Genomic DNA, 12,704 nt, shown 5'->3' with positions numbered 1-12,704 from the left:
AAAAAAAAAAAAAAAAAAAAAAAAAAACAACAACAACAAAAAAAACCTACAATCCCTTCATATCATCAAAATGTGACTTTGTGTCATATAAGCGATGGCAAAGGGCATCCATACAAAACTTCATGTGACACCTTAGTAAGATTTCTATGTTGTCAATAAGTTAGTAGGAGAAAAGACATTCATTGCAATAAGGGTTGCTGAAACATGAAATTTTTCTTAGTATTCAATGGTCTCTGTCAAGCACTTAGAAAAAAAATTAGATTGTGGTCTTTCTGGGATAGTTAGTGGAAAGATACAGGGGTGAAGTTCATTAGTGGCTTTCAAACTCTTTCAACTAGACTAATTTTATGAAAAACAAAACCACATAAACTAGATTATGACTTGTGCTTACTGGAATTTACTCTGAGGAAATTGTGCTGGGGTATCCAAGGTCCAAGACGGGGACCTTCCTTAGACTATTGGCAGTAACTACCTGTGTGATCTTAGGCAAGTCACTACCTCTCTCTGGGCCTCGATTTACTCAACAGAGGAAAAAAAAAGGGAGGGGATATTTAAATAAACTTTGAAGGCTACAAACACTTTATTGAGCTGGTATAAACTATGGATCCTTTCCCCAGACAATGCACATATACATGTACACAAGCAATTTTGAAAGTTCTGGTTGTTCACAGATATTCCAAAGACAATTTGTGGACCTCCAAAGAATATACTGACGCTTGATTTAAAACACCTGGAGTATGTGATAATGGGATTGTAGTCATGTTTACAAAAAGAGCCCTTATTCTTTAGAGATGCATCTGGAAATATTTACGAATGAAATGCTTTGATGCCTGGAACTTGCTTTAAAATGATCCAGTGTGCATGGGGAGGGGTGGGGGTAGTGCTGGGGGTAACAGATGAAGCAAGATTGTCCATGAACTGATAATTGGTGAAGCCAGGTGATTAGGTACATGATGGTTCTTTATAGTATTTTCTCTGTGTTGAAATTTTCCATAATAAAATAAATTTACACAATAAAAATTAACCATAATTTTACAAATACCCAGAATAGATCATCTCCAGTGTTTCCAATTCTAATATTCTATGATTTAGCATTCCAAAGAATCTGCAGAAATGGACTTCCGGAAACATTTTACATGCTCAGGGCATTGAATCATTATCATTCTTCTCTAATGGACCCTCTAGACCAAAGGGTTTGCTGTGGCCCGGTTTTCCAGATGGTTCTGTGATATTCCATTCTGTAAATATACTTTTAGGGAAAGAGTAGCAAAATCAAATGCAAAGAAGCTGTATAAGAACTGGGCTTTAATCATTTCACATGATAATGTGGCTCAATTTATTTTCAAAGATTTCTTAAGATGAGAAGACCAAAATATGGTTGCAAATGGCTTTTAGTAGCATATAAAATACTTGGTTAGGATGTTAGGTGAAACAGTACAGGATGTAAAACAGTACACAGGCATGAGAGACGGCTGCAGGTGGTTGACAACTTGTCCTCCAGAGCCATGCTGCCTGGGTCCCTGTCCATGCTGTGTCACTCAACTAACTATACAATTGTGGGGGAGTCACCTAACCTTTCTGAGTTTCCGCTTCCCTATCCATAAAACAGAAATAATAGCAGAATCTCCCTCACAGGGTTATTATGAAGGGTCAAGTTGTGTCTGACAGACCAAACACTCAGTAGATGCTCACCATTTTTCTCTCAACTGTGTAAATATAAAAATTAATGAAGGGCTTCCCTGGTGGCGCAGTGGTTGAGGGTCCACCTGCCGATGCAGGGGACACAGATTCGTGCCGCGGTCCGGGAAGATCCCACATGCCGCGGAGCGGCTGGGCCCGTGAGCCATGGCCGCTGAGCCTGCGCGTCCGGAGCCTGTGCTCCGCAACGGGAGAGGCCACAACAGTGAGAGGCCCGCGTACCGGAAAAAAAAAAAAATCAATGAAAAGAGGCAAATATACAATCAAGATATCAGTAGGTGTCTCTGGACTGGACCAGTGGGGAATTTTTAAAACTTTTTTTCAGGAATTTTCAAATTTCCAGAGTATTTGTTACTCTTATCATGAGAGAAAAAAGTTATTTTAAAAATGTGTAGTGAAACCTAACAATCAAAACAAATCAACATATATAACCAAACAGAAACAAACTCACAGATACAGAGAATAAACTAGTGATTGCCAGAAGGGAGGGAGGTGGGGGGAATGAGTGAATGAGGTGAAGGGGATTAAGAGGTACAAACTACTAGCTATAAAATAAGTAAGTCACAGGGATGCAATGTACAACACAGGGAATGTAGTTAATAATATTATAATAACTTGGCGTGATGACTAATCTATAAAGACATTGAATCACTACGTTGTACACCTGAAACAAATACAGTACTGTAAGTCAACTAGGCTTTAATAAAATAAAAGAAAAAACTAATTTTAAAAGTCTTTCTTGAGAAAGTTTACTGTCCAGAGGGGCTGAACCATTCTGTCCCACATGGTATTTTGACAAACAAACCACTTCAGAGGAGAGTAAGATGGGATGACTACATGTCCACATTCTCCTACCAGACGCTCATCCTCAAGGTGGAGGATCCTTCCTAACGCCAATAAGCTTTAAAATGTGGCACTGCTGGTGCAGGATAAATAGAGCCTGCCTCTACTACCCCTGTTTCATGCCATCCTAATGTTCCCTTACCATAACCCCTCCACATCAGCAGTTTAGCCTTTTTAGAAGCATGGGCCCCTTGGAGAGTATCAAAAACACTATGCCCCCCACTCAAATTTCACCTTCAGGCACAACATTTTGCATTCAATTTCTTGGGGTTCACGGGCCCCCCACAGTCCATCTCCACTGATTAAGAACACCTAAGCCATGACAGCAAATTTAGGAATGTACAAATACACTTTGAGAAAAACGGACGTGTGCAGATCCAAAACCATAAACCAGATAAGTTGGTGGATAATGACGGGTATTACATACGTAGGTTTTGCTTTGCCAAAGAATTTACATTAGGATATCTATAAATAGCAAGCCCATACAGTGTGTTTGAACTGTGCTTCTGTATAAGCAAATCCTAAGCGCTTTCCAGAACGTACCTACTGCAGAGCAACAGGCCCAATTCAAAAAGTTGAATACTAGTTTCACTCTTGAGTTTAGCTGCATTCATTTACAGTATTCTAGATCACCTTTGAAGTGGCCACTACCCCATATCACTTAGGTGAATGAAGGTCAATGATGGACAATGATGAGAGAGCCAGAAACTTCTGGTCGGAGGGGTAACGGTCCATGTGTAGGGGTTGTGAGATGGATTTGGAGTGAATCATCTACGGTGAGATGGATCCCATCTCCTTATCTCAGGAAGGAAAAGGGTAAACATGGATCGAGTCCTTACACTGTACTGGGATGTACAGTCCTTACACTGTACTTACTATGCCTCACAATGATTCTGGAAGGTGGGGTTTTGCCCCCATTTCCAACTGCGTTTTAGAAAAGTTAACACATATTTCAGGTCAGATATTTATCAAAAAAATAAAATAAAGATAATGCAAAGCTCTTTGTCTTGGATTAGCATCTCTGATGGCTAACTTTTGAAGGCTGGGGTACACACAGTGGGCAGCATCACTTAAACTGAGAGCCCCTTAGCTGTGCTTTTGATCCTGCTGATTTGTCAATGGCTTCCAGGGATGTGTGTGAAGGGAGATAAGGATGGGACTCTTCTTTGCCCCATCTGACCTGCCCTCCAGACTGGCATCCTCCTTTCCTTCATTCCTACACAGGAACTGCCCCACATTCCAAAGACATCCAGGGAACACAAAAGGAGATCTGGATAAAGAGCCAGGAGTCCTGCCCTTAAAAAATCCATATAACTACAAACTCCATCTTATGGTTTTCACTCCCGGCTGAGATGCCATTTGGCATCGCACAGCTAGCAGCCGCATTTTACTTTATCCTCTTCCAAGATTTCCAAACATGTGCCTGGCACCCACGAGAGTTTCAGAGGAAGTGTACCAGCGACAGAAGTGCTGCGGGGTTGGTTTTGTGTATGTCAGTGTAACTCTCATGAAAGCAAGTGTAAGTCCGAGGATTAACTTCCACAAGAGGAACATCAACTTTCCCGAGAACGCGTCATTTCCCTAGTTTTTCTGAAATGAGCTGTATCTGAGGTTAGTGATGAGCCCTGTTAAGCAAAGGGTCTCAGACCTTTGGGATACAGGCAAACCTCTGCTGGTCCGCAAGTGCCCCAGCTTTTCTGGAGGAGTATCCCTCGGCTGTTTGTCCCTCAGCCTTCAGAAGTCACCTAATACTTGCACGCGCTTTGGGTACATGCAGGTTCAAAGCACAGAACAACCCCGCCACCACCACCCAAGAAAGCTATATGAACCAGGAGTCTACTGAATCGCGGGTGCTCGCAGGGTGGAAGCCCTGCGCAAAGCCCCCGGGCTGTGTGGGCAAGAAAGCTGGGTCTCCAGGGATGTGGTCCAGCATCGCTATCAGAGAGTCCTGCCGTACATTCAAGTCTCAAGGGAGGTACAGTCCTTGAGAGGAACTGGGGACACGTCTCAGACTCTGGCGCCAGCGCCAGTAGGGAGGAAACAAAGGTGGACAGAGGAGAGAAGGAGAGTGAGTTTGTATCCTCTCGGGGCAAGCGTGCGCGGTACCTTGGATTCCTGGCTGCCGGTGGATGCAGGAGAGGGCGGTTGTTCGGCGTTCGTCGTCTCCTTGGGCAGCCCGTCCACGCCGTCCTCTCGGGCGCCGCTCGGGGGGATCATCTTGGCGGCGCGGGAAAGGTGTTGGGCTCCCGGAGGAAGAGCAAGGCTAGCCTCCCTGCGGCGCGCCCTCCTCGCCGCGGGCCGGCTTGCTCAGCTCCGGAGGCCGGGGACTCCCATCCTAGCCGAGGCGCCGACGCGCCCTCCTTCGGCCTCGCCCCCGCCCCGGCCCTGCCCACCTCCCCGGCACCCCTGCGGGCAGGGGGAAAGCGCGCCGCCCCACTGCGTCCGCGGCCACCTCGCGAGGGACCGCACAGTCGTGACTGGGCTCGGGCTGGCCCGCCCCCCGGAGAAGAGGGGCGGGAGGTGGCTCCGGGGCGGGGCTGCGCGGGGCCCCGCGGGGAGCAGCGGGGCAGAAGTGGGCAGCGCCTTCGGGAGGCCCTCCGGGGAGGCTGGGCGCGCGCAGCACGGTCGGGGAGATGCTTTAGGAAGTAGACGGAAAATTCAGACCAAACGCCCGAATGAATGATCCAGCTGGAGAGACCACCTGCAGTAACTCCCTCCTGTACCCTGAGAAACATCGACTCTCAGGGAGCCGGTGACTTAGCCAAGTTATTTATAGGGTTCAGTGACGGAGGAAGCAGAGCTGGAGTTCCCTGGCCTGAGGGCGCTCCTATTTCCTCGGTTCAGTTTTGGACTACAGCAGGGGGATACTGCAAAATGTGTGTGCAAATGTGTCATAGTTTTGTTGTCCATTTATGTGCTAAGCCGTCACGCTTTTAACCATATTTAATCCTCAGAGCCACCTTATTAGGCTAGGTGTTATCAGTCGCATTTATAGATGAGAAAACTGGGAGGCTCAGTAATTTGCTCCAAGTCGCTAAACTGTAAATGGTGGAGCTGGGATCTGAACCCATTTTGGCGTCAAAATCCACGCTTTTTGGACTGTGGAGCCTTAAATCTAGGCCAAATCTTCATAGCTGAGGAGCAAATGGGTGTTGCAGTAGAGCAAGGATGTCAGGGCTGTTTACAGAGGGGCAAACCAGTACCTACACCTTAGTAGGTCTTTCGGAAACAGAGAGATGGCCCCATGGGATAAAGGGGCAGAAGAATCCAGTATCTTTTGAAGAAAAACTTCAGTGTGCAGGGAAAGGAAACACATCTGGATTTTTTAAAAATAAATTTATTTTATTTATTTATTTTTGGCTGCATTGGGTCTTCGTTGCTGTGCATGGGCTTTCTCTAGTTGTGGCGAGAGGAGGCTTCTCTTGCTGTGAAGCACGGGCTCTAGGCGCACGGGCTTCCGTAGTTGTGGCATGCGGGCTCCGCTGTTGTGGCTTGCAGGCTCTAGAGTGCAGGCTCAGTAGTTGTGGCGCACGGGCTTAGTTGCTCCGTGGCACGTGGGATCTTCCCGGACCAGGGCTCGAACCCATATCCCCTGTATTGGCAGGCTGATTCTTAACCACCGGGCCACCAGGGAAGTCCTACATCTGGATATTTAAAAGGCTCCCCCCTCCCCAAATACAAAACTCCTTAATTTTCCAACAGGAAACTACAAACTTATGTTCAGATTTTATTTAATAGCTATAAATGTTTGCAAGGCCAGTTTCACGGTGTTAGCAAATGCAAGTTCTTGTGCCCAATGCACAGTAAAGCCAAACAAACTGAAAAATCGGAGTTTGGAGCAGAGAAAGGTTTATTGAAGGGCCATGCAAGGAAACAGGTGGTTTGTGCCCCAAACCCCCAAACTCCCAAACTCCTCCAAGGGTTTCAGCAAAGCACTTTTTTTTTTATTTTATTATTATTATTTTTTAACGTATTTATTTTATTTTTGACTGCATTGGGTCTTTGCTGCTGTGCGCAGGCTCTCTCCAGTTGTGGCGAGCGAGCGCTGCTCTTCGTTGTGGTGCGCAGGCTGCTCATCGTGGTGGCTTCCCTTGTTGCGGAGCACGGGCTCTAAGCACAGAGGCCTCAGTAGTGTGGCACGCGGGCTCAGTAGCTGTGGCTCGCGGACTCAGTAGTTGCAGCAAAGCACTTTTAAAGGCAAGATGAAGGAAGGGCGTGGTTAGTTGTTGTGAACTTCTTGGTGTAAGAATTCTTTGTTCTTCCAGCTATCCACATAGGTCAGGATGTTCCTGTAAACCTCTAACAAGGCGACTGTTATTCTCTGTTTTGCAACTTTTTATTGCTATATGGAAGGACTCTTAAAGGTCAGAGAATAGGCTATGCTGTATATTTCAGGCTATAGACAACATTCTTTTACAAAAGGTGCAGAGCCAGCATGACTAAGTGCAGACAACAGAACACAAAGGTTGAAGTGAAAAGGAACAGATGTAATATGGAATCAGGTTTTCCTTCCCTATTACAATGGGTATGCAGCCTGCGTAGTCACACAGGGCCCTGCACTTGGGTTAATGCTCTTCTGTCACCATCTTGAAATTCTTGATACTTTTTGAGCAAGAGGCCCTGCATTTTCATTTTGCACTGTACCCTGTGAATTATGTATTTGGTCCTGCATGTTTGCCCTAGCTCATGTCCTTTGGAAAAAACAAACCTATTACTCTTTCCATCCTGGACATCAGTTGAAAGCTTCTGTTCTAAGTGACAGCCTCTTACTTGGCCCTTGGCTCTGAGTGCTCTAAATACCCCCGTGACCCTTAGCCTCTCATACGACCAGGCCATACTGGCTAACCTGATGACTACAGCTTCTTCCTCCTCAAAACACAATTCTTTTTGGATTGGGTTGCTTGTTTTTTTTGTTATTGAGCTGCATGAGCTGCTTATAAATTTTGGAAGCAATTATACTCCAATAAAGATGTAAAAAACAAACAAAAAACCACAATTCTTGTTTGCTCAATAGAGACGAAATTGTAACAGCCAAAGTCACAACAGTAACAGCACACAATGGCAGGAGCAGCAGAATCAACACATCTTTTTTTTTTTTTAAATACATTTCATTTTATTTATTTATTTTTATTTTTGGCTGCATTGGGTCTTTGTTGCTGCGCGTGGGCTTTCTCTAGTTGCGGCGAGCGGGGGCTACTCTTCGTTGCGGTGCATGGCTTCTCACTGAGGTGGTTGCTCTTTGCTGTGCAGCACGGGTTCTAGGCGCCGCAGGCTTCAGTAGTTGTGGCACGTGGGCTCCGTAGTTGTGGCTTGAGGGCTCTAGAGTGCAGGCTCAGTAGTTGTGGCACTCGGGCTTAGTTGCTCCATGGCATGTGGGATCTTCCCGGAGCAGGGCTCGAACCCGTGTCCCCTGCACTGGCAGGCAGATTCTTGACCACTGCACCACCAGGCAAGTCCCGGAATCAACACATCTTTATCAAGCATGTATTTTGTACCAGACGTTGTGCTAGAAACTAATGATACAGATTAAGATTAAGATTAAGACTGTTCTCCTGGAATTATGTGGCAGCCTGGATGGGAGGGGAGTCTGGGGGAGCATGGATACATGTATATGTGCAGCTGAGGTGCTTTGCTGTGCACCTGAAACTATAACGTTGTTAATTGGCTACACTCCAATATAAAATAAAAAGTTAAAAGGAAAAGACTGTTCTCCTGGAACTTTGAAACTGGTGAAAGATACAGATTAATTAAATCACACACACACACACATTTTTCATGAACTGTGATAAGGAACAGTACAGGACTCATAATGACTGTGTACAGATGCAGGGTCTGAACTAGTGTGGGACCAGAGAGGGGTTTCCTGAGAAAGTAAAGCCCCCAGGGTCCATGGAAAATTACAGTCTTGGTGGGCAAGCGCATTGTGGCTTATCACAAGACATATTTCATCTTTGGATTTTTTTTAAGAATTGAAGAGCAGCTGTAAGATGACATCTTTCATTTTAGTAAATGCTTAGCTTTGATTAATGCTAGTCATTCTCCAATAACCTAAGTTTAAACATGGTCCCCTTGAGGGAAATGTTAAAGGAGCTAGTACATCCTTCCTCCTCACTGCACCCCCATCCTAGTAACAGAAATCCTTGGTCTGATAAATAATAGCTACCTTTCCTAGGAAATTGTGGAATTACCTGTAGCTGCCAAAACTAATCAAGCATTTCCTCGTGTGCTGCTTTCACATAAATCCCTTTCCATCGCATGTTTTGTTATTTAGCTAACTTCTTTTGTTCTTCAAAACATTTAGTACTCTTGAAGTCTCCTTTCTTGACTCCTTTGGTCTGATTTAGGTTTCCAAACCAATGCCGTGTTCTCATGCCATCCTTCCCTGAGTAATAAATGATGAAGTGGCCTGTCCTCCTATGTGGAGCTCTGAGCTCCACTAGGGCAGGACCATGCCATGCTTATCTTGTTTCCTCTGCCTCTAACTGCTAATGAAAGGAGACTGCTTTCGTAGCCTCCGAGTTTAGACATGCCCTAGGCATTAGTTACTCCCTGTGCCCTGCACACTCTGAATGGAGAAAGACCCTGGATGCTTCTAGAAAACAGTATGATTTAAAAATCAAACAAACTCCTAGATATTGAGGATTTTGTCTTTATTGGCTTAAGAGAGGACCTTAAACTGAGAGTCACGCTGTCTGTGAATGGGGAGTTCATTGGTTTGGGGAGGTAAGGGGTCTGCACAAAAGATGTTAGGTCCACAGCTTGTCTCTGGGAATGGGAGTGCAGGTGGACAGCATACTGCTTTGTCTCAGTCTGTGGGGAGAGGGCTGCTGGCAGAAGGAGATGGCACTATATTTGTGTAGGATGCCTTGAGGCTTGGGTCACAGGCATTGCCACCTTGGGACCTAGGCGACCATGCCTGATTCCAAGTGCTGCAGTGATGAGAGTCATCCCACGTTGTCATGAAAGCCGGCCCTGACCTGGTATTAAGGGGACATTGATATATTGGCAGTGATGCCCAGAGGACAGTGGAGAGGACTGATGGTCTCCATGTACTGGAGTTAGTGGATGGTGATTCCCGGAGGTCACCTGATAAAGCGCTGACATCCCTGAGCAGAAGTGCACTTTTTCATGGCTCTGTGTGAGATGTCCCTTAGGACTCCCAGTGATGCTGGGGAGAGACCTCACAGAAGACTGGAGGTCCTGCATTAGAAGCTGTGGTGACATTTCAGCCATGGGTGTCAAGATGACCTCATTTCTATCGGAGGCTGGGAACTTCAAGTTGCAAATAATTATCCTAAGTCTCGGGACTGGGGCAGGACACTGTGATTTTCGTAGCTTCCCTTCATGGTCCATTTCACTCTGGTTACTGGTTAAATATCAAGCCAGCAGAAGTATGAGGTGTGCAGAAATGTATCTTCACAAACTTGAACTTGATGCTCCCTCTCCTGGTTTATTTACTCATTCATTCATTTGTAAAGAGACCAAAACCCTCCTCCTGACTACATGCAACTGCCTTTTGCAGTAACACTGGTGAGCAGAAGAGTATATGATGCTTTCAGCCTTCTCCCATTGCTCTGCTCCAAGTTTGGATAAAAAGACTCGACTTTCACTCTATGGACTTTGGCTTCTTCTAGAGCCATTTAATAAAAACATACTATCAAGACTACTTGACTAAAACAGCCATAACTATGAAGGGTACAAAAAAAAACAACAAGGAAAAGGGAAAAAGGAGGATCATTAGAATATCCAGGGGGCGGAGAACTGACAAGGGTAAAGGAGAGAGGGTCTCAATAAAGGAGTGGCTCTCCATGTCTGATGCATCCGAGTCATCATGGGTAATGAGACATATGAAAAGGGCATAGGGTTTGGCAATTAGATTGTTGATAATAACAATGGCTAACATATATTGGGCTTCTACTATGTTATAGACATTCTCTATATGTTATTTCACTTAATCCCTACAAAACCTTAGCAAGATAAAGATAATTATCCTAGGTCCCACAGTGAGCATGGGATTTGAACTCAGATATATCCTGCTTCTGGGCCAAGTTTTGGCTCTGCTCTGCTGAACCCCAAACATTGGCAGAACCCAGATCTGGTGAAGAGGCCACAGGCCTTAAAGGGAAGGAATGATGCAATTTGAGAGCCAGAGGCATAATGAAAGACACGGGGAGAGTCCTCAAAGAATGAAGCATTGCCCACTCCATTCTTTTACCTTAAGAGTAAATAATAACCACATCTACACTTTGAAAGGAATAGCCAAGAAGTCAAGACAAACTAGGCATTCAGCCTGTAAAGGAGGGCCAGGAATCCCAGTATTAATCCTCACCCTCTGGCTACCTTGTTTGATGCACCTGCCTTCAAGCCCAGAGAAATCAAGGGCTTTGTCCAAAGTCTTACAGCTAACAAAACAATAACAACCACAACGACAACCCCTACTGTGAGCAACTGTTAACGCCTGTCTGCAGTCCTCACAGCAACTCTGGACTGGTCTCTCGTCAGCTACAAAGTGATCATTAAATTTGGAGACTCATATTGTCAAGGTGAATGAGATCCAGCTGAAGCATCCTCACCTTGTTTTTTCTAAGTACCAATCAACAAGAACAACAGTAACATGAATAGTAGATAATATTTGGAGAGCACTGTTTGGCTGCATTGGAATCGTCTCCCACTGGAGGTGCCTAGAAAAGGGCACAAGGTCGACGCCTCACGTAGCTGCTTTCTGGTTAAGATCTGCCTTTTTCTCTAAAGACGGCATGCATGGGCTGCTTCTAGTTGGTTATTATCTCAGTGAGAAGAGAGCAACTTTAATCTTTATTCTACATTTAGTGGAAAGGCCATGAACTTGAACTCCAAACATCCCAGCTCCTCTGCTCACAAGCAATGAGATCTTAGACAATTGGTTTGATCTCTCTCAGCCTTGGCTTCCTTGAGTCCAAAATGGTATAATAATCCCTATTTCAATGGATTTCTATAAGTATTAGAGGATTAAATGTCTGGTTTTGATATTATTATTAGTCATATGATTTTGGTCAAATATATTAGCTTTGAGTTAGGTTTTCTGTTCATTTCCAAAACAATAGCTTTATCATTATTCAGGCAGTATTCAAAAAGAATAGAGAAGAAAGTAAGAACCTTCCACCACCTACTGGTAATAACTATTAGCATTTTGGTAAGCCTCCTTCTAGAAGCACATACATATATTGGTATATATATATTTTTTAAATGTTTATTAGAGTATAATTGCTTTATAATGTCATGTTTGTTTCTGCTGTATAACATAGTGAATCAGCTATATGTATACATATCTACCTATATCTCCTCCCTCTTGAGCCTCCCTCCCACCCTCCCTATCCCACCCCTCTAGGTGGACACAAAGCACCGAGCTGATCTCCCTGTGCTATGCAGCTGCTTCCCACTAGCTATCGGTTTTACATTTGGTAGTGTATATATGTCCATGCCACTCTCTCACTTCATCCCAGCTTCCCCTTCTCCCCTGTGTCCTCCAGTCCGTTCTCTATGTCTGTGTCCTTATTCCTGCCCTGCCGCTAGGTTCATCTGTACCTTTTTTTTTAGATTCCATATATGTGCATTAGCATACAGTATTTGTTTTTCTCTTTCTGATTTACTTCATTCTGTTTGACAGACTCTAGGTCCATCCACCTCATTACAAATAACTCAGTTTTGTTCCTTTTTATGTCCGAGTAATACTCCATTGTATATATGTGCCACATCTTTTTTATCCATTCATCTGTTGATGGACACATGGGTTGCATCCATGTCCTGGCTATTGTAAAGAGTGCTGCAATGATCATTGGGGCGCACGTGTCTTTTTGAATTATGGTTTTCTCAGGGTATGTGCCCAGTAGTGGCATTGCTGGGTCATATGGTAGTTCTATTTTTAGTTTTTTAAGGATACTGTTCATATCATCCATACTGTTCTCCACAGAAGCTGTATCAACTTACATTCCCACCAACAGTGCAAGACGCTTCCCTTTTCTCCCCACCCTCTCCAGCATTTATTGTTTCTAGATTTTTTGATGATGGCCATTTTGACCGGTGTGAGGTGATACCTCATTGTGGTTTTGATTTGCATGTCTCTAATGATTAGTGATGTTGAGCATCTATTAATCATGATGTATCTTAAGTGACACCCCTAGAAG

The 12,704-nt window shown here is 44.6% G+C and overlaps 1 protein-coding gene across 3 annotated transcripts in view; it reads right to left on the bottom strand.

The window, feature by feature from the left end:
* The window catches only part of STAC (SH3 and cysteine rich domain), a 101,832-nt gene extending 96,863 nt beyond the window's left edge, over positions 1-4,969 (bottom strand). The window contains exon 1 of one of the 3 annotated variants that reach the window (XM_027088205.1): positions 4,648-4,969. In XM_027088205.1, the coding sequence (XP_026944006.1) occupies positions 4,648-4,758 (111 nt within the window). In that variant the 5' untranslated portion in view covers positions 4,759-4,969. The remainder of the gene's footprint in view (positions 1-4,647) is intronic. The other 2 variants (XM_027088204.1, XM_027088203.1) reach the window with 2 other exon arrangements.
* Between the last annotated feature and the right edge of the window lie 7,735 nt (positions 4,970-12,704).

This window comes from Aethalodelphis obliquidens, unplaced genomic scaffold, assembly GCF_003676395.1.
Source record: "Aethalodelphis obliquidens isolate GAN/ISIS:26980383/991018 unplaced genomic scaffold, ASM367639v1 scaffold62, whole genome shotgun sequence".
Lineage (NCBI taxonomy): Eukaryota > Metazoa > Chordata > Mammalia > Artiodactyla > Delphinidae > Aethalodelphis > Aethalodelphis obliquidens.
The sequence above is the reverse complement of the archived record's forward strand: the minus strand, read 5'-3'. Positions and strand labels throughout refer to the sequence as shown.